At 45.1% G+C, this 19,883-nt stretch overlaps 1 protein-coding gene across 3 annotated transcripts in view; it reads right to left on the bottom strand.

The window, feature by feature from the left end:
• Positions 1-19,883, bottom strand: part of KCTD15 (potassium channel tetramerization domain containing 15) — a 76,469-nt gene that overhangs the window by 39,626 nt on the left and 16,960 nt on the right. For all 3 annotated transcript variants that reach the window (XM_081335730.1, XM_081335731.1, XM_081335729.1), the window contains exon 3: positions 1,401-1,545. In XM_081335730.1, the coding sequence (XP_081191856.1) occupies positions 1,401-1,545 (145 nt within the window). The remainder of the gene's footprint in view (positions 1-1,400; positions 1,546-19,883) is intronic.

Raw genomic sequence — 19,883 nt, 5'->3', positions numbered from 1 at the left:
TGGGAATTTCCCTACAGTTTTCCACAGGGAATCTTTCTGAGTTGACTTTCTGGGAAGCTGGCAGTGAAGGGTGATCGTGTGATTGCAAGGTGCTGCAACCTGGTCACGTGACTGCAGCTGGAGGGGTGCTGGGATGGCCAGAATTCTGAGGGTCACTCATAACCATAATTCATTCAGCGCCATCCTACCCATAACAATTTCCCTCTCATTTGGCTAAGAGATTCGGTAGGCCCTGTGGAAAACGCTGCTAGATCAACATTCTCTAGCTGGCCTCCTCCAGAGAGGCCAGGTCCTCTGCTTCAAAGATTGCTGCTTTTCCAATTCAGCTGGAAGATGCCTAGTTGAGCAGGCTGTCTTAGACGTGGATCCTTACTGGAGAAGGCTTCAAGGCCTGCACACTCCTTATTCTGAGATGGGTGTTTTACTCCCATCCCTGTTCCAGCAGAGCACAAGGGGAAGGGAAACACACACATTTGGAAGCATCAAAGGAGCTGGGTTGGCCAGGAATGGCCTGCAAGGAAGCAAAGCAGACCTGCGCTTGGCAAGGGTGCCCTTCCTGAACTGCAGGCGCACGTAGCTGGAACTTGACACTAGGCGCAACGCTCTCCAGATTGCCCAGGTCTTCTCTTGGTAGGTTTGCTGCCGCAACCCGTTCCAGGCCTGATGATTCTAATGCCCAACGCCATCCGAAGCTCATGCGGAAGTACCCCTTTCAAAGTATATCTCCAGAAAGCTCACCACGTTCCCAGAATGCACTAATCCCAACCACGTGTCACCTGAAGTCAGAGGAAGAGCAGTACAAGCTGGTTCCCAGTCAAGGGCATCTGTAGTACAGAACAAAACTAATCAAACTTATGGGCTGCGTAGTTGTGGATGCCATCTTGACTTTTTGAGCTCAGCTGACCCAGAGCTAGTTCCCAGCCCTGAAAATCAAAGAGGTCACTACTCCTACAAAAGCAGGCACCCCATTATAACCTTTGAATGTGAAACATTATATTCAATATATACGTAATTACCTGGAATTAACTTTAATTCTATTTTAATCTAGTTTTTATCCTGGCTCCATCTCTTTTCTGGAGAAGAGTCTGTGGCACAACTCACAAATATAAAATGCATCCCACAGTCTGGAAAACACTGAGTTTCCTGGTATAGCATGTTGTGTGAACCCAGACCACTGTGGTTTATTGAACAAACCACGGTTAAGCAAGCAACAACTAAGCACGGTGTCAGCCTCTGACATGTGTTTGCAAATGGGAGAACAAAAGGCAAGGAGCCTTGCAAACTCTTTTTGCACTCCCTGCAGTGATCTGTTCAGCTAGAGAGGATGATGCTCTAAAAGAAGCATCAATTAATTAATAAGAAAAAAAAACACAAGATTACAGGTTTCTTGCCTGTCTTACCTTAAAATCCTCTGGGAGCAGCAGCTTTGAAGTTCTTAAGAAGCTCAAGATGTATCTGAATATTTCACCATCTCGATCAATGAAATAGTGTTGTTTTAAACTGTCCAAGACAATCGGCTCTGTGCCATTAAAGAGGCGGCTTATTCTGGGGAGGCAGAGGGGGGAGAAAAGGGAAACAAGAGTTGGCAAAAGGAATAGCAAGGCCCCAGAGATTTCCTTGAAGCCATCCAGACTCATTTCCAGGGCAGGAGGCTGTGGAAATTTAGTCCGTCCTGCAGAATAAACCACGTGCATCCCAAAGAGTCAAGCCGCATTGCCACCAACACGACCAAGAGCCACGAACTGAGGACCGTCACGGGACTGGCTGGCTGGGCAAGAGAAGAAGCCCAGAGGGCTCTAGAAAGCAAGCCAGGCAGTCCTTTCTAGAGACCTGCAAGAGGGGACCCGCTCAGAGGGCTCTGATTCAGGAGGACCCAGCCTCCTACGGCTTGAACCACACAACATGCTGAGTCCTCAGCCCTGACAGGGACCCGGGGGGGGGGGGGAAGGCAGGCAGGCAGGCAAAATGTCCTTTGCTCATCACAGGCGGCCGTGGGAACAGCCAAGCCAGTCCTGCGGGGAGAAAGGGGGCAGAAGGGGGAATCCTCCCTAGCCAGCTTCTGCTCTCGGCTCAGGAACCACGGCTTATGAAACTGAAGACATGGCATCCAAACCAGGCTTTTTGTGTGTGTGTGATGGTTTCCCTCTCTTTTAAAAGTTTCCAGCCACGTCTCATCATTTGGGAGGGGGAAACCGTGTGGTGCAATCTCCGGTGGGGCCCAGTTTCCCGTCTGGGGGCTCAGAAACGCAGCTACTTAAAAAGCAAAGCCCCCAAAGGGCTCCTTGTCACGAAAGCCACACATTTCACTCTCTCCGCCTGGCTGCAAAATATCTCCACTCTTTTTTTTTAAAAAAAAAGGTCTCCTACAGCCGACTTTCCTTCCTGGCAGAGAGCGCCTCTGCCCACTCCTTCCCCTTCTTGCTTCTCCGCATCTCTCCGGAAGCAGCAGCCAGGGCCCCCCAGGCGTCTGGGCGCAGTTTCTGACTCAACGCGGGGGTAGTTGAGGGACAGGCTGCTGCCTCCCTCCTCCCCGGATGGGCCAGATCGAAGCCTCCTTTTGATGTTGCCTTGTCTTCCCACTTCATGTATAATTTCCTTTCCGCTATCGGTCCTTAATCTGGAGTTTCCAGTTCTTTCTAATTTAGTAATCATCCGCAGATTTCATTAATATACCTTCCATCTTACTCTCCTCTGGGTTAATTATACAGATATTTCATGTTGCAGAACAGCCCCACTCCCTGAATGACAGGGAAAAACCCCGCTCAGTGGCCATCGCTGCCTCCTACGCTCGGCTTCAGCCTGTCGGCCACCAAATCGCTGGGCTTCGAGTTAATGAGGGGATCATCTTAGTAAGCCTCAGCGTGTTGGTTACCTTGCCCCACATCCACTAATTATGCCACGGGTTCCCCAAAATGCAGGAAGGTTTGGGCGGCAATCGGTTGCCTGCCACAGCAGCTTGGCCAAAACTTGCCTGGATCCAAATCCTCGAGCCGTCCTGTGCTTTGCAAGGGCTGGCTTATGTCAGCGGGGACACGCCCACTTCTTTGAACAGCCTGGGAATCCTGGCAATGTTGGGTTGCCAACGCACATCCACAGGTTTTAGAAATACCCGTGATACCATCAACGCTGAAGGTGTTATCGGTGAGAACCAGGGAATTTTCCTGCAGCAACCGAGCCGGTTGTGTGCAGTAATGAGGACCTTGTCGGGTTTTGAGAGCTTTCAGATGATCGAGAGATCAGAGAAGAAAGCTTTTCTGCCAAAGGTGGTTGCAAGAATGTTCTTTGTCTCTCTCCCCCCAATCCGTCCCCAGCATTGCTCAAGAGTTAAGCTAAGCGTTTTGGAACAGCAACTTTGCTCTGTTATTCTGGATCAGTATCATCAGAACAACAATATTTACAGTACAGTTATCTAGATAGCATTCAGAAGAGTTCCCTACAAAATAAATTTAATGATCGTCACCAGCAATTCTAGCATGTTTAAAACCTCTTCTCTTCTTGCTTGCTTACATTTGCCTATTTATTTATTTAGGCAGGCAGAACAGCCTCCTTCTATTTGAACTCAAGACCACCTGAAACTCCCTGAAGACTTCTTTGTTCTTAAATCACACGTGTAACAAGGCAGAAAGAGATGAGCATTACTTTATCGTATTTAATTTTTGCTGGTTTTAAATGTAGATGACTCCAATCCCATTTTTATCTTGACCTCACCCATTATCTTCTGGAATGGGAGCCTCAGAATGTTGTAAGATCGGTGCAGCTTTCCATGTGGGAAAGGCCACCCCCGCAAAGACTCAGAACCTGCAAGGTTACAAAAATGTTTTGTGCATTGAAGGGCTACGTCCTCTCAGCTATAAGCCCATAAATGCAACTGGACTGGATCTGCTTTCAGCTCCTCTTGACGCAAAGCAGAATTAATCTGCAGGAAGATAAAGTGATAAGGCTTGTCCTTAATTTTATATGGAATTAATTCAGCAATGCAACCACACTACCAAAAATACTGGTAGCGTTAATGAATGCTGTCTGCTGGTGCTGGCAGGAAGTTTTTCCTTTTGTGCCAAGGGCTGGTGGTCTCCACCTCTTTTGCTACTTTTTTTACAGAAGTTTCCCTCAGCCTGACTTTTTGGTGTCCTTTGGTGGAATTGCGTTTCTGTTTAAATCCGTCCACCCCCCCCCCCAGCTCTTTTCATGTTCCTATCTGGTTAAGAAATGGTCAGAGCCACCCAAAGTGAAAAATTTTGCTCGTGCAAGGACGTTTGGCTGACAATTTTAAAACAGAGATCCAGGATGAGTTCCACTTACTTCTGATCTTACTTCCTTTCGAGCATGCTTGCTGCAAGACGGAAAAACTGAGAAAAACCAAATTATTATTTATGTAGCTCAGGAAGCTGACTTTTTTAGCTGCCGTAATGATTAAAATTACAACCGAAAAGGGAGGGGGACTCATTACAGAAGAACATTCAATTCGAACCACAGAGAAGCAGAGGGACTGGCAGGGAAGACTTGGCAATACTGGAAATTCAATTCAGACGCAAAAAAGGCGACTCTTAAAAGAGAGGTGGACCCACCACGCAAGAGGTCCCCCCCCCTTGGACATCAGCTTCTTTCACCCTTTTTATTCTGCGTAGACAATACTGCAGCATAATATGAGAAAATTGGTGGAAATGCTTGTCCTCATTACATAGAACATTGAATCACAGGGCTGGAGACCTTGGAGGTCATCTAGCCGAGCCCCCCTGCTCAAGACAGGAGCCTTACACCATCCCAGTCAAAAGGACATCCAGTCTATTTTTGAAAAGTTCCAGGGATGAAGCACCTACAATTCTGCAAGGCGAGCTGTTCCACGGACTATTCTATCAAGAAAGTTCTCCTTGGTTTTGAATCGGACCTCTCTTTAACAAGCTTCCGCCCGTTACTTTTTCTCCGGCCCTCTGATGCTTTGGAGAGTAAGTCAAACCACCCTCTTCTCTGTGACAGCCTTCAAGTAGGAAGACAATTATCATGTCCCCCCCTTCTTCTCTTTGATAGGCGCTAGACATAAGCTCCCAATACACAGAGAAGCATTGACAGAGTCTTTAAAATACAGAATGCCACTGATGCGAAAGAGGCCTGTGCAAACTGAGGTTGTCAAAGGAGGATTTCTGTACCTAAAGATTTAAAGAAGAATCCTCTTGGCTGTGGAAGGTAGGGGAAACAACATTTGCTGCCCTAGATGCCGTGGGACTTCCTCCCTCCCACTGGGGACACGGAGAACAGCTGGAAAACCCCCCATTTCTAGTGCTGGTCTAAATATTTGTCCTCCACGTGTCCTGACTAACTTTCTCATTCAAAGACTTGTCTGCCTAACAGAAGTACATTTCCCCCCCCCAATATTTCCTCCACCCCAAACTTGAATGCAAGTTTCTCAAGCCATAGGGAAAGCGCACAGTCCTTTTTCAGGGAGAAAATGATTTATTAGGGGTGAGGCAAAACGCTTTGGTTTGGATACAAGTCTCTGGAGAATGAAAAGTTTCCCTCACAGCACCAGCCCCAAGACCATGTTTGTCAAACCCAGAAGAACTCATCTCTTGCATCCTACGGTGGGCTAACAGCAGTGGGAAAACCCAAGGCTGGGTGCCCCCTTTGGACTTTTGTCTCCCTGACATCCAAGGAAACAACCTGACTCCTACCTTAAAAGTGAGCCAGACCCTCTGAGGATGGAGGATTGGAAACTCTGCTGCCTTCCCAGCCAGCTCAGCTTGCTTGCCCAGGTACTGGGAGAGGGCTGGGCTATGAAGAGAGTCTTTCTCCAAATCAGATCCAAAGAGGGACTGAGACGTTCCCATTTACAGCCCTCCAGGAGCTTAGATGATGTCCTAATCAGTCTGAGGTCAGTTTCTCTTGCTACCATGGCCCCCTCCAAACGAGGCTTCCCTTTTGACATCAAAATGTTCCTTAAGGGAAGGTAACGCCATATTCACTCTTCTGCCTCTGGTTTGAGGAGTTGCAAAGCCCTTGCCCAGATGACACGTGTAGCCCACCTTTTCCACAGGGGCTTGTGGTAGCTTCTGTTAGGAATCTCCCTTCACCTGATCCCCATAACAACGTGCAAGGGAAGTTGGGCTTGAGAGACGGGCCCACACTTAACTAGAGAACTTCCATATTGGCCTTCCACGTGGCACTGACCCATGCCTTCCTTGTTCCATTTTCTATTTATTCTGCATCCCATAATTTCCTCCAGGTCCTGGCATTCCCCCTTCTCTGGAATCGCTTAGAGCAAAATGTTTTGGAAGTGTCCCCTCCTAACCATAAGACTCATCTATCTATATGTCCTCGCTTGACTGCAGTCTAGTTGTGCATCTTCGGAACAATGTTCTTTGAAGTTCCATTCACCTGCAAAGAAGACTTGGACCATCATTGGGAAGAGGCAGAGGAATTAGAATCTTACATAAAAATAGCCTCCACACCTGCCAAGTCCTTAATAATTGAAGGAATCTACATTTGAGAGAAAAAAGAATTCGGAAGAAAATCCCCCAGCTGAAGTATGGACTCCTCTAGGACAGGGGTTTTCAACCAGTGGTACGGGTACCACCTGTGGTACATTGGCACCAGGCAGGTGGTACACAACCATCCTATAAAAGTGGTAGCAGGGGAGGGGAATGAGCTGAACCGGTGGCAGCACCGCACAAGCCTGAGCGAGAGACGGCTGGAGCTGCAGGGCTGCCAGGGCTCAGCGGAAGCACCAGGATCAGCGCCAGGATCCAGCTGGAGCTCAATGTTGATCCTGGTGTGTCTGCTGAGCCCAGAAGAAGCGCCGATCAGCTGGAATGTTGCAGCATCTCCAGGGTCTTGTGATTTACATTCAGATGCTTGGCAACTGATTCATATTTATGATGGTCATAGCGTCCCAGGGTCATGTGAAGTGACCAAAACCTGCTGCAACCACCCAGCAGAGGGGAGGGGAAATAAAAACCAAACACCCCCCACCCCACCCCCGCTGCCAATCCTCAACAGAAATGCTCACAACAGTGAAAACCTCGGACAGGAGGAAGAGCGCCGCCGGGCGGGCAGGCAGGCGTCTTGCTCGGCTGTGGCTTGGGGGGCACTATTTTCAGTGTCATTGTCACTTCAAACAGTCACTAAGCGAACTGTTGTAAGTCGAGGACTACCTGTACTTCATCATTTTCCCCCCCTTTTGGGGGGGTCATCAAGTTTTTGACCCCTTGCTAGGTGACTGGTGGTACTCGGATGTTGCCCTATCCTAAAAGTGGTACAATGGGTGGTTGAAGAGCCCTAGGAGACATTTAGCATTGAGGTGGACAGTCTGGTTTTCTTTGGGTTTTCTGCCCTCTCTCTGGGGACAGCAGCCTCCAAGGCTTCCTACATTTTGTTAAATCTCAAGGAGACACAAAAAGTGGACTTTTTCACATTGTAGCAGCCAGGAGTCCTCAAGGAATTTGTAACAAGAAACAACTGCACCAGCAATAGCCTCCTTGACCAGCTCCAAGAAAACTCAAAAACTGTCCAAGGGAAATTCAGAAGGAATTCTCAAGTGGTCTGAAAGGAGAAAACAAAGCCAGAAGCCTTTTATTGTGGGAGAAGAAAAACTTTGGAAAAAGTTTGAAGAGCGGGGGGAGATCACCAGAGACAAGGTAGGCGTTTTCCAAACTTTTTGACACAGTGAGCCACACTGCTCCAGGCCTGGTGTGTGTGTGAACATTTTGTGTGTATGTGTGAGGGAGGGAGGGAGGAAGGGAGGGAGGGAGGGAGGGGGAGAAAGAGGGGATAGATGCAGGGCGTTATAATCATACACATTATGGAAGACATGAATTTGAGAAGCTCCTTCCATTTTTCCCAGGTTGATCTTTTTATTGTAAGTTTTTTGGGGCAGGCTCTTGTGCCCATAAATTTGGAAAAACATAATGTCTTGTGGTGCTGTGAACAAATGCATGAATTTGAATGTATATTTAAATATATGCAGAAACGAAATTCCTTTTGTTTCTGAAAACACACCAGTCTACTCCTAGCCACAAGTTCCTGCGTTTTCCTTCTTTACAAAAAATGCCCTTCCCTATTTCTGCTCCCGCCTCAAGTAAACACTCCCTAGCCAGGCCCCAGTTTGCCCTTCGGGAAGATGCTCGGCTGCCTTTAAACAGCCTTGGCTAATCTTCCCACATTGGCTGCCTAGAGCTGCCCTCCAACGCCCTCCTGGCATGGCTCACCCGGGCAGGAGAGGCGGCTGAACGTGTCTGAATGGCAACTCCCAGGCCGTTCCAGACTCAGCCGTCTCCTCTAACCCACTCTCCAAACAAAGCTGAAGGTCTCCGCAGCTCTGCCCCAGAGCAGGAAAAGAAATTGCCAATGCATTTAAAAATAAAGAAGATGAGAAAGAAAGGAGGCAAACTGCAGCTGACAATAAAGGAAAGAACACCGCGGGGGGGATCCCTGGGCAGCTACGCCGTCTCCTCTCGGGCGGCAGGAGGTTCAGGTGGGGAGAGCAGAGCAGAGCAGGGCGCAGGGACGGCGGTCAAGCAAAGGCCCAGGAGCCATTCCAATTCCCCAAGGCCCACAGGGAGGAAAAGGCTTCCCCCCCTTACAAACAGCAAAGGCAGCACACTTTATTCTCATTAAAAAGATCTTTCTCTGCTGGACTGGGGATTTTTTTTAAATATGCTGGGATACTGAACTATTTACCAAAACAGCTGGGCCCTTGATAAAATGATAATGAAATATAATATTTTGAAAAACAGGAGCATCACCGATTAGTAAGCAAGCAAGAGTATCAACCCTCAGCTCAACAGAATGGCCTGTGGGAAGTCTTCAATTAATTAATTGAAAAACTCCCTCCGCCATCGCCGTGTGTGTCTGCCAAGGCAGGGGCACCAACAGCACAGGAGCTCTCCCCCTTGAGAAGCCCAAAACAGCCCCTCTTCCAAAGGGCAGGAACTTCCTTACTCCCTACATACCAAGTGTGTGTGTGTGTGTGTTGTGGGGCTGACTCCATCACCAGAGCTCTGAACTTCAACGTAAATTTCTTGATAAATTTGTAATAAAGATGCTTTGAAGTGCCCCAAGCCAAACCCAATTAATTCACTGGCTGGGCTCACAGATTGTGGACTGCTAGAATACCTGAATGGCTTCTTTGTTTAGACTTAACGAGAAGTCACAGTGACAAGACATGGCTTAGCCTGCTTCTTGCCCCATCTACCAAGCATCCGTCCAAGGAGAGTGGCGTCCCATCCTTTCTCAGAGCAGACGGAGGGCAGCAGCTGCTTGCGTTTCCACTCTCAGGTGTGGTTTCCTGAGGCAGGTACCTGGCGAGGCTGCTATACTTTGCATAGATTAAGGACTGAGCCCATTTCATGGCGTTCTGTAACTGCCTCACTGCAGATACTCCTCTCTTTCACAACCTCTCACTCACTCCCACAGCAACTCACTCTAGAAAAGGATTAGGTGGTTTGGGGTTCAAAGTATTACGAGACCCAGCATCTTCCTGAGTCTCTCAAATCAAGACAGTGGCTTATCAGCCGAGCGTTTTAGGTCCACAATAGAATAGAATAGAATAGAATAGAATAGAATAGAATAGAATAGAATAGAATAGAATAGAATAGAATAGAATAGAATAGAATAGAATAGAATAGAATAGAATAGAATAGAATAGAATAGAATAGAATAGAATAGAATAGAATAGAATAGAATCTGGAAGGGACCTTGGAGGTCTTCTAGTCCAGCCCCCTGCTCAAGCAGGAGAACCTATTCCATCTCAGACAAGCGACTGTCTAGTTTCTTCTTTAAAAACTCCAGTGATGGAGCGCCCACGATTTCTGGAGGCAAGCTTGCTCTGCTGTGAGAATTAAGATCAATTATTACACTATTATATAGGTTATTGTGGATGCCTTTCTTCAGCTTAACATTTAAGGGAGTGCAACAATTGTGCTAAATCAATTTGTCAAAGCTCCTCAAAGTCCCAGGCATTAGGACTTGAACTGCTTCTGCTTTTCCCTGATGTGACTGGTTAGTTTTCTGGGGGGCCATTCCCTTCCCTGGCATAGCAGAGTCTAAATCTCCCTTGGAAAGAGAGCTCTTTAAACATTATTTTCAGGAAATCACACAACCAACATTTAATTTTTGGGCTGTTTCTATGCTCTTTAATGTATTTTAATGGCTTGCAAAGGTATTTTCCCTGTCCCAAGTCAAGTAGTCACAATATAATGGTTCATTTAGGAGAAACAAGCTCCCAAAGAACCCTTTTTAAGATTCTGATTTGTTGGGAGCCCCAGGGCAAAACTTTGGCAAGCCTGAGAGACCACTTCCTCTAGCCCCCTTCCCCATCCTGTGTTGAAGGCTGCTGTTTCCCCAGAAACCCGAGGAGGAGACAGAGCGAAGCTGACAAGTTCTCTGGGCTCTTCCCCGTCCCCTGTGCGGTGTCTGTCATTTCTGCTTTGCTCAGACATGGCATCCAAGAGTCCGAGGTGGGAAACGTGGCGCGGCCGAGCTGGAGAGAGACATTCCCCAGGAGGCAGCAGTGATGCTGGTGGGAGGGGGCACCCCAGTCTCACTAGCCAGAGCCTTGGAGGTTCTTGCAAGCTGCCCAACCCAACAAATGAAGATCAAGAAAAAGAAATCAACAGGCCCTACTTCAGAGGTACATGACCTCAGAGTTATAAGATCACCCTCTCAAACTTGATGTGCACGACTGACAAGGAATGGCGCTTCAACCAGCCCTCAACAGACGGCTTGGCAGTTCGGACCAGAGGGGTTTAGAGATATTCCTAAAATGTAAGCGCCCTGAAATCACTTAACACAATTGCTAAATCCCAACCCAAGGCTTCGCTATTGTCACAGCCTACAACGGAACTATTAATGAACGAGACGTGGTTGTATTCTCAATTCATCTGTGGTTACTTTTATTTCTATGCTCTACTTGTCTTTGGATCTAACCAAATGTTGCTTCTTCAAACCCTCCCAAACCAAGGTGTGTGTCAGAACACACTGGCTTATGGCAGATATGAATCAGAAATAAATGAGTAACAACGCTCACTGTAGTTTTACTTAGTCAATAAATATTGGTTAAGGAGAAATTAAATCTAGTCTAGTTTGGAACCCTGGGTCTTCCCTCAGCATATACTCCCAAGCCAGTGACCCTAAACCAGACTGGATTTGGGGATGTTGGACCCTTGGCTAATATGGGATCCTTTGTCCTTTTCTCTGCCACTCACCAGAGAGATTCAAGAGAAGAATAAGGACGGCCTCCGTATCTATCCTTAGCAAGCTTCCCTTCAGCAGAGTAGCACTTTGCTCTTTTAATACTTGGGAGGCAAGAAACAGGCCATTTTGCAGCCTATAAGTATGCAAAATGAATTAACAGGAGGAGAACAGGCCATCTTGTGCCCTTGGGCTTAAACAGACAGGATATGGGCGATGTTAAGACAGGGTATAAGAGGAGGGTAGCGGGGAGTAAGCAGAACTTGCATTTCTGTTTGCTGAATAAAATGTGAATTTGTTCAGGGCTGCTCTTGTATAAGCACCACACAACTTTTGAAAGAGACATCTACCCGGATCTGCAGTACTGTGTGGCCAAGAGGTTTTGTTGATCAACGTATGAGGGAGTCTCTTTTCAATCAAAGGGCCGAGAAGATTTACTTGCTGAAATTTCCTGGACTTGTGCCATTTCTGAAATGCATTTCCAAACCTTTTGTTTCTCTGGCTTTTTCCATGTTGTCATTTACAGATTATAGGCGCTGTTAATTTAGATGGCAGCATTAATATAATAGTGAAAGATGAATTTGATATCCATATTTTTAAGTTTATTGTTCCATCATGTCATAATTATAACTTATTATGTCTTATGGAGGTTTTTAAGATAGGACAGACATTCGTCCAATGGTATAGGGTCTCCTGCCTGAGCAAGGGTTTGGAGGAGAAGACCTCCAAGGTCCCTTTCAACTCTGTTACTCTTTATTCTGTATCCTGACATGCTTACGCTTTTTTATTTAAAAATCTTTTAAGAGCAAGCTAGCAAGACACAACAAGCCTGCACAAACTAATGTCTGTGGCATTCCAAATCCCCCCTCCCAAAAAATTAAGCTTACAAACAGCAGTGTTTGTTTAGGACCACAACTGAAAACACAATTGTTACAGGAAACAGATTCATGGCTAAGATGTCACTGAGTCTCATGTCTGCTCGTGCTCGCTCGCTCGCTCTATCATCTATCTATCTATCTATCTATCTATCTATCTATCTATCTATCTATCTATCTATCTATCTATCTCTATCCATCGTTTGTACAGGATCTTCCCATTTCTCCCTACAACAACCCTGTAAGGTAGCCCCTCCAGGGAGCTTCTTGGGGGGAGTGACATGAACCTAGGTCTTCTTGCTCCCAGCCCAGCACCTTCATATTTACTGGCTTTGGGGGCTGAGAGGGAAGGACTGGCCCAAAGTTTCCCAAAGTTCTCTCTCAAGGTGAAGAACTCAACGTAAGTAAAAATAGGAAATTTCATGCTGTCGACCAGAGCTGCCCCTCCCCCAAAATACCCTTTTTAATGTCCCCACTTGACAAACAGCATGGCAGGGAGCAAGGTCAGAAGAAACCCTGGCTCCACAAAGGCCATTTTTCTCCTATTTCACTCCATCCGTTTTGAACCGGATCTTTCCAGGAAAGACCTTCAGCATCAGGTTCCAGGTTGGTCTCAAGCCCCGCCTTCCTCAAAATTGGATAAAGGCTCAAAGGCTGCATTCGCACAAGATGCTAAACCTATAACCTGGGTTAGCAGATTGTGGCTCACTGGACTGGTTTGTAAATTAATATATGGCACAAATGCACAAAAGGGGTTACAGTAATACGAGCACCAGGCTAAGGATTGTCCTGCGAATGCAGTCCACACTGGTTGCCTCAAGGCCTTATTATTCCTTGCCCAGGGCGACCTCTTGAACAAAGCTGGTTGGAAGATCCTTAGGACAGCTGTCAAATAAAAAAGTTAATTGCCTTGTGCTTTGTGTGAGCCAAAAAGTTACATGATTCCAGCAGACAGGATGACCTACAAAGGCAACCAGCCATTAGCCTCCATAGACTGGACAGATGGGTTGTAAAACGGAGCCTTTTCTGTTGTTTAAAGGTGCTTTAACATAGGAATGCAGCACACTCTATAAAAGTAGTAAGATTGCCCAAGCAAAATAGACTTAAATCTCTTTCAGACACAAAGCTTTAAAAAAAATGGAATGGCTCCTTTTAAGCACAGAAACTGCACATCAAGCTCTTTTCCCCTTTAGCGATATGTCTTTTATATCATAAGTTTGGCCAGTTTGCTCTAGTGGTTAAGGCACCAAGCTAGAAAGAGGGGGACTGTGAGTTCAAGTCCCGCCACATCCACCATGAAAGCTGGCCGGGCGAGTTTGGGCCAGTTACTCTCAGCAGAACCCAGGTCAGCGGGTGGTTGTGGGGAAAACAGGAGGAAGGTATGTTGGATACGTTCCCTGCCTTGAGTTATTTGTAAAAATATTAAAGGCAGGATATAAATAAATATAATAATATATTTAATTTACTTAACATGTTTAATAATGTATTACTTAAAATTCATAATATATTTACTTACTAAAATAAGTAAGTTTGCAGGCAGGAACGGTCTTGTTTTTTTTATTGACTGGTAAATGAGAAGACTTTCTTAGTAAACGGGATACTCTGATGACTTTTTGATGAATAAATAATTTAGATACAAAGTCCTTGAATTTTATATAATGAATCCAAGGGAGAGGAAATTGGAGAAGTACGTGGATAATTTTAAGCCATGAACATAGCCCTGGTGTGCAATTCTTATAGGATATTACAGGATATAAAAGACTTTATTTCCTGGATTTCATTATGATAATGGTGGACTTTCATTCACATTTGCTTCCTCTTGGGTCCCCAAACTCTGCATTTTTTCTATGCATGTTTTCTGCCACTGAATAAATTGCTTGACACTTCTGCCTCAAAAGCTGGTTTACATAGGAAGCATCTATCTTGTTTTAGATGCCAATCAAATGCAGCCATCTGATTGAATGGTGGGATTCAACTTCTCTTTTTGTACCTCTCAAAGCTACATCCACCAAAAAAAAAAAAAACCCCACACAAAACCCTAAACCAGAGCAGAAGAAAAGCAGGTGAACAATAATGAAGATCTACCAGGGCGCTCAGAACTACAGTCAAAATCTGCCCCAAAATGAGGGCCCAGATTGTTGGGGGCAATTAAGCTGACTTTGTAATAATGCCGCTTGGGTGTGTGTGTGAAAGCCCTAACAAGCAGGCATATACATAGAATGAAGGCTACTGCTAAGCTTGTAAGCCGCCCTGAGTCTTCGGAGAAGGGCGGGATATAAATGGAATTAAAATAAATAAATAATAAAATAGCAACGTGACACTTTCTTCTCTATTTTAAAAACACAATTTAAAAGGCAGACCGATTGCACCTATTTTGTCTTCAACCGTGACCTTGGATGCAGGCATCAATACAGCACCACTGCAGCGAGATAAAAGGGTGGGGAGCAGTTTCAGCTCTGAGGCCCAATCCCTAATTTTGGCCGCCTTGTTTCACTTCTCTGAGGGCAACTCTTCCTAAAGCTAATGGGGCCAAAGGGAATCCAACTCCTCTCTCCGATGTTCCTTCAAACACAGGCAGTCAATGAAGTTTGACAAACATCGGTGTGCCAGGCAGGTTCCACCAACACGCCGTCCTACAAGGTCAAGTTCTTTGGGAGTTGGTAGAAAGATCCTGTTCCTGAGGGGTCCTTGGTGCTCTCTGAGCTTGCTTGTTTTCTTGCAGATGTTTCATTACCCAAACTAGGTAATTAATGCTAGCACTGATGATGTTACCTAGTTATGTCTGCAAGAAAACAAGCAAGCTCAGAGAGCACCAAGGACCCCTCATTTCAACCCTGAGCTACAAATATTCTCCTTCACTGATTGTGCTCCTGCCTGTAAATGTTCTTCCTAGAATGTCCCAGGAACATTTGCAGATCAAAATTGTATCTAGAGACTGAAGAGCATAGAGAATTATGATCATCCAGATTTAATACATGTAATTATCTGCAAAGCTGGGAAGATTCCTTCTGCCAAGGAAGGGACAGGCACATTAAAAGTCAGTGTATCAAAGTAGCAAATTAATTTATTTAGAAAGTTCTAGATGCATATTTCCCAGTAAAACAACATGATGAAAGAGAATTGAAAAGTACCAACTCTTTCAAATTTGAATAATAAATATCATTAGGGTGTTCTTCTGGAGTCATAAATACTGATTAAATCATTCTCAGATGGAAACAGTTGTCCAATGAATTGAGAGCTATCAAGGAATGCAAGGCTTGTATTCAGAAATGCGACTTTCAAACAAAACAGACAGGAAGCAAAGATTCTTAGGTCCACCCTTTATAACTGGCCACTTTTATGAGGTTATTCCCTTTAGTAGTAAAAGATGAATGGATCTAAAGGGCTGCCATAAAGACGGGGGTGGGGGTGGGTGGGTTGTCAACCTATTTTCCGAAGTATCTGAAGGTGGGACAAGAAGCAGAGGATGGAAACTAATCAAGGAGAGAAGAAACCTAGAACTAAGGAGAACTTTCCTGATAGAACCAGTGGAATGACTTGCTCCAGAAGTTGTGGGTGCCCCATCACTGGAGGTTTTTAAGAAGAGACTGGACCATTGTCTGCAATGGTATAGGGTTTTCTGCCTGTTGGACTAGAGGACCTGCAAGGTCCCTTCCAACTCAATGGTTCTGAGCTCCTGTCTTGCCAGTTCCTTCTGAACCTTGGGGTGTATTCCATCGGGTTCTGGTGAACTCATCTAGGGTGGACAGGTGTATCTTTACCATTTTCTTCCCTAACTTAACTTGTAGTACTATCCTGTCTTTTACGGGTACTGTTTTTGATAAGTTGGACAAGACATGCAAAAAAACAACAACAACGAGTTAAGCTGTTCTGCTTTCTCCCTGTTTGCTTATCACCTTCTTGCCATTTTCTCCCATTAATGGACCAATCGTTTCTTTGACTTTTTTTTCTTTTATATGTTGAAAGAAGTTTTTGTTATTTTTGACTCTTCTTGCAAGCCTTACTTCATTTTGAGCCTTAGCTTTCCTGACCTCGTTTTTGCAGGCTCAGCTATTTGCTGATATTCTGCCTTAGTTATTATGTGCCCCTCTTTCCATTTTTTATACTTGTATTTTTTGTCTTTCATTTTATCAGCTTTGTGCAGCCATGCTGGGGGGTTTTGTGATCTCTTATTTTTCTTCTTCATTGGAATTGTGCTAGACTGGGCTTTTATAATCTTACTTTTCAAAGTTTCCCAAGCTTCTTGGGTTGTTTTCCCCTTGAGGATTCTCATCTATGAAATCCTTCCCAAGCTCTAAGTTATTGAAATCAGCTCTCTTACAGTCCAAGACTTTAGTCTGACTTTGTTCTATTGCTTGTGTTTGCATAATGTTGAATTCCAATATTGCATGATCACTGCCCACCCCAGGTTCCTGTAACTTCAACGCCTTCAATGAGCTGTGGTGGAGTAATGGTTAGAATGCAATATTGCAGGCTAACTCAACGTTCAGTGCCAGCAGTTCAATCCTGATCAGCTCATGGTTGACTCAGCCTTTCATCCTTCTGAGGTTGGTAAAAATGTGGACCCAGATTGCCGGGGGCAAGATGCTGACTCTGCAAACTGCTTAGAGAGGGCTGTAAAGCACTATAAAGCGGTATATAAGTCTAAATGCTATTGCTGTTCTATCATTTCATCTGTTAGAGAGAATTAAGTCCAGTATGGCTGATCCTCCCTTCTCTACTTCTTGGGAAACTAAGTTGTCAGCTAGGTTTCTCAGGAACCTGTTTGATCTCCCACTTGGTGCAGAGTTTGTCTCCCAGTTGATGTCAGGGTAATTAAAGCCCCCCATTACTATTGTGGTGTGCTTCCTACATATGTTTGTTAACTGACTAGCAAAATGTTCCCTCTATTTGGTTGGGTTAGGACACCTATGGTAATGTCAATCTTTTTTATTTTATATTGTCCCAAATTCATTCAAGATGATTTTCATCATTGTTCTGCTGTATTTCTCTAGAGATGCAGTTATTTCTTATATATAGCACAACTCCACCTCCTCTTTTATTAGGTCTATTTCTTTTAAACAATATAAATCCTTCTAGTTGTATACTCCATTCATGGGTTTCACCCCATCCAGTTTCTGTAATGGCAACAACATCATATCTGCCCTCACGTACTTGCATTTCTAGTTCACGCTGTTTATTCCTCATACTTTGTGCATTTGTGTATAGGCATCTGAATCCTTTTTGACTGACCCTGTCCGTGCTTTCTACATAACCTGTTTCGTGTCTGAGTTCCCCTTCATCCTTACCACCTGTTGGATTAGTGCACATGGTATGGCACACACTAACATGGATAAGATTCTCTCTGTCCAGCATTTACATCCATACATCAAAAAACAACACAGCAAAATATCTGAATTCTATAATCTTTGTTTTTGACCCAATTCAAGTGATACCCTTCTTTTAGCTGAACTAGTATGTTTACCTCACCTTTCTCTGAGATCTTAAAATGGCTTGCCCAGCACAGCAGTCCTATTAGCTGATTTGAGCAAAGAGTCCTCCAGTGACTTATGCTAATGAATCAAATTTATCCATGGACTCTTCAGCTCAGAATCCCTACAAAATTTGGCTAATTATGGACTAGGGTGACTTTCCAAGCATAAGACTTACCTCAATGCAGCATCCGTAGGGAAACAATCAAGTTTTACATCCAGCTTTATAACAGAATCTCAAGATCTTCCACATCTTCTAGAGAATGATACGTTATTAGCTTTCCTGGTGTCTTGACTAGGCAATTATTCAAACACAGCACTGTGTATGCCTAATATTCCAGCCCTGTTCCATCTCCTATCTGACTGGCAGGACTTTGGGGTTCTCCTGGTTAAAATGAGTTTGCTTGGACCCATTTTTTGAGCAAGGATCACCCTTAAACTAATTCCATCTCGCACTAATACATGAAAACACACTCAAGCTGCAAAACAATGCAGTGAGGATAGAAACAATCTTACATCTTGCTGTAGAACACTTGTTGTGATGAATCCTTTACTGTTTTATGTTATCTAATACAATGTTTTATGTTATCTAATACAAATCTGAGGTATTAAAAATCAGCATCTGGCAAAGAGTTCATCCTACAAACTAAATCTCTCAACCAAGTTCTCCTGTTACTCTAAAGGCCCATTTATGTATGAGTGAAGAACTCCACTCACTTCCAAACGCAGGACTTGGCACTTACAAGTTTCTTACTCAAAGTCACAACTCAGACACAACAGTTCTGTAGCACACAACTTTCATGCTGAATAAAAAGGTTGACCTGGCGTGTACAACTGAGACATGGAGGAGGTTGTCTCTCTGAAATGTGTCAAAGTAGGTTTCGGGTATGGAACCAGCTACCATCCCAGGGCAGGGGTGGGTAGCTAATCAGAGGTACTACCTTGCTGATAGCTGGGTATGACTCTGCTTGCGAGGCCAGGCAGGTTGAAGTGCTGTACCAGTGTCATAGTTTCCTTGCCTTGGCTGCTAGATGCCGTGGCTGATTGGTAGTGGACTTACCCAGGCTTATAGTGCTGTGGCACTTCATCCTGCCTTTCTTATACATAGCCCAGGAGTTTCTGGCCACCATGACAAGTATGGATATAATCCAGCTTACTGAGGACTTGACCCATTTTTTTTTGTCCCGCAAGAGCTGTAACATGATTAGGAATTGACACATACATAACATTGCTCCTGGTAGCCCTAGAACAGTGATGCCAAACCTTTTAAGAGACCAAGTGCCCAAACTGCAACCCCAAACCCACTTAGATGTATCGTCGGGTGCCAGGTGGGCGTGGCCCATTGGGTGGCCGTGGCTGTGTTGGTAATGGCAGACTGGGTGGGACTAAAAAGTTCAATCAATCAATTCCAACTTTGCGAGATCTTTTCCCCCCGTGAAAGTTGAAATTGATTGAACCTTTTTTTTTTGCACATGGCAGCGGAGGCCTAGAGTGAAAAGGTTTTATAAAACCCAGCTGAAGGCCTAGGACTGGGGCGACGGTGTGCGTGCTTGCAGAGGGCTCTGCGTGCCACCTGTGGCATGCGTGCCCTAGGTTCGCCACCACGGCCCTAGAATTTACTGTGGTACCTCTAGCCGCAGGGAAGCTCGGCCTACTTAGTTCATCTGCCCCAAGCCCTTATGGATCCAACTAGGTTTGAGAGGGAACTCGGGGTTGTTTCTGGGGCTTTGGTGCATGGTTTGACTCAGGTACAGTTAAGCAATGATATGGGGGGAAATCCTTGGAAGGCTGGGCCAAGAAATGCTGCTCAGTTGTATAATGGGTGGAGAAAGAGGGTCAGGAGAGACCGTCCCTTCTTTCTCAGGCTGTAAAAAAGATGTGGGGAGAAGAATTGTACTTTCAGACTTGTAAGGTAGACCAGACAGGAAACTAAAACCAGTTGAACTAATTGTGTTTTATTACAAAGCTACATGAACTGAATCTTACATCAGAAAGTGTAACCCTGTTCAAAGTAATCTGGTCCCTCTTTTGGATAGGTGGAATACTTGTAGGACCACTAGGTGGACTATTTTCAATACTTTGTACATAAGGCTGCCTGGTTTAAGCTGAGTTGGACTCCAGTTATGCAGGTCCAATGAAGTTGGCAAAGTCTTGTGCTGTTATTTGGAAGAAATTTGAACCTGTTAGTTCTGAGGAAGGGGACAGGACTCTTGGTGCTTTTGGTACAACCTTTTGCCCTTCTGGATGGTCAAGGCCTCCAGGGAAAAAGCACACAGATGGATCCATGAGGTAGTAAATGCTTCTTTAAGAGAGGGGAGATTCCACCAGTTCTGAAAGAAGTGATGGTCCTTCTCAA

The sequence above is a fragment of the Vipera berus genome, assembly GCF_964194415.1.
Source record: "Vipera berus genome assembly, chromosome: 10".
Lineage (NCBI taxonomy): Eukaryota > Metazoa > Chordata > Lepidosauria > Squamata > Viperidae > Vipera > Vipera berus.
Note: the sequence above shows the minus strand (reverse complement) of the source record. Positions and strands in the feature narration are given on the sequence as shown.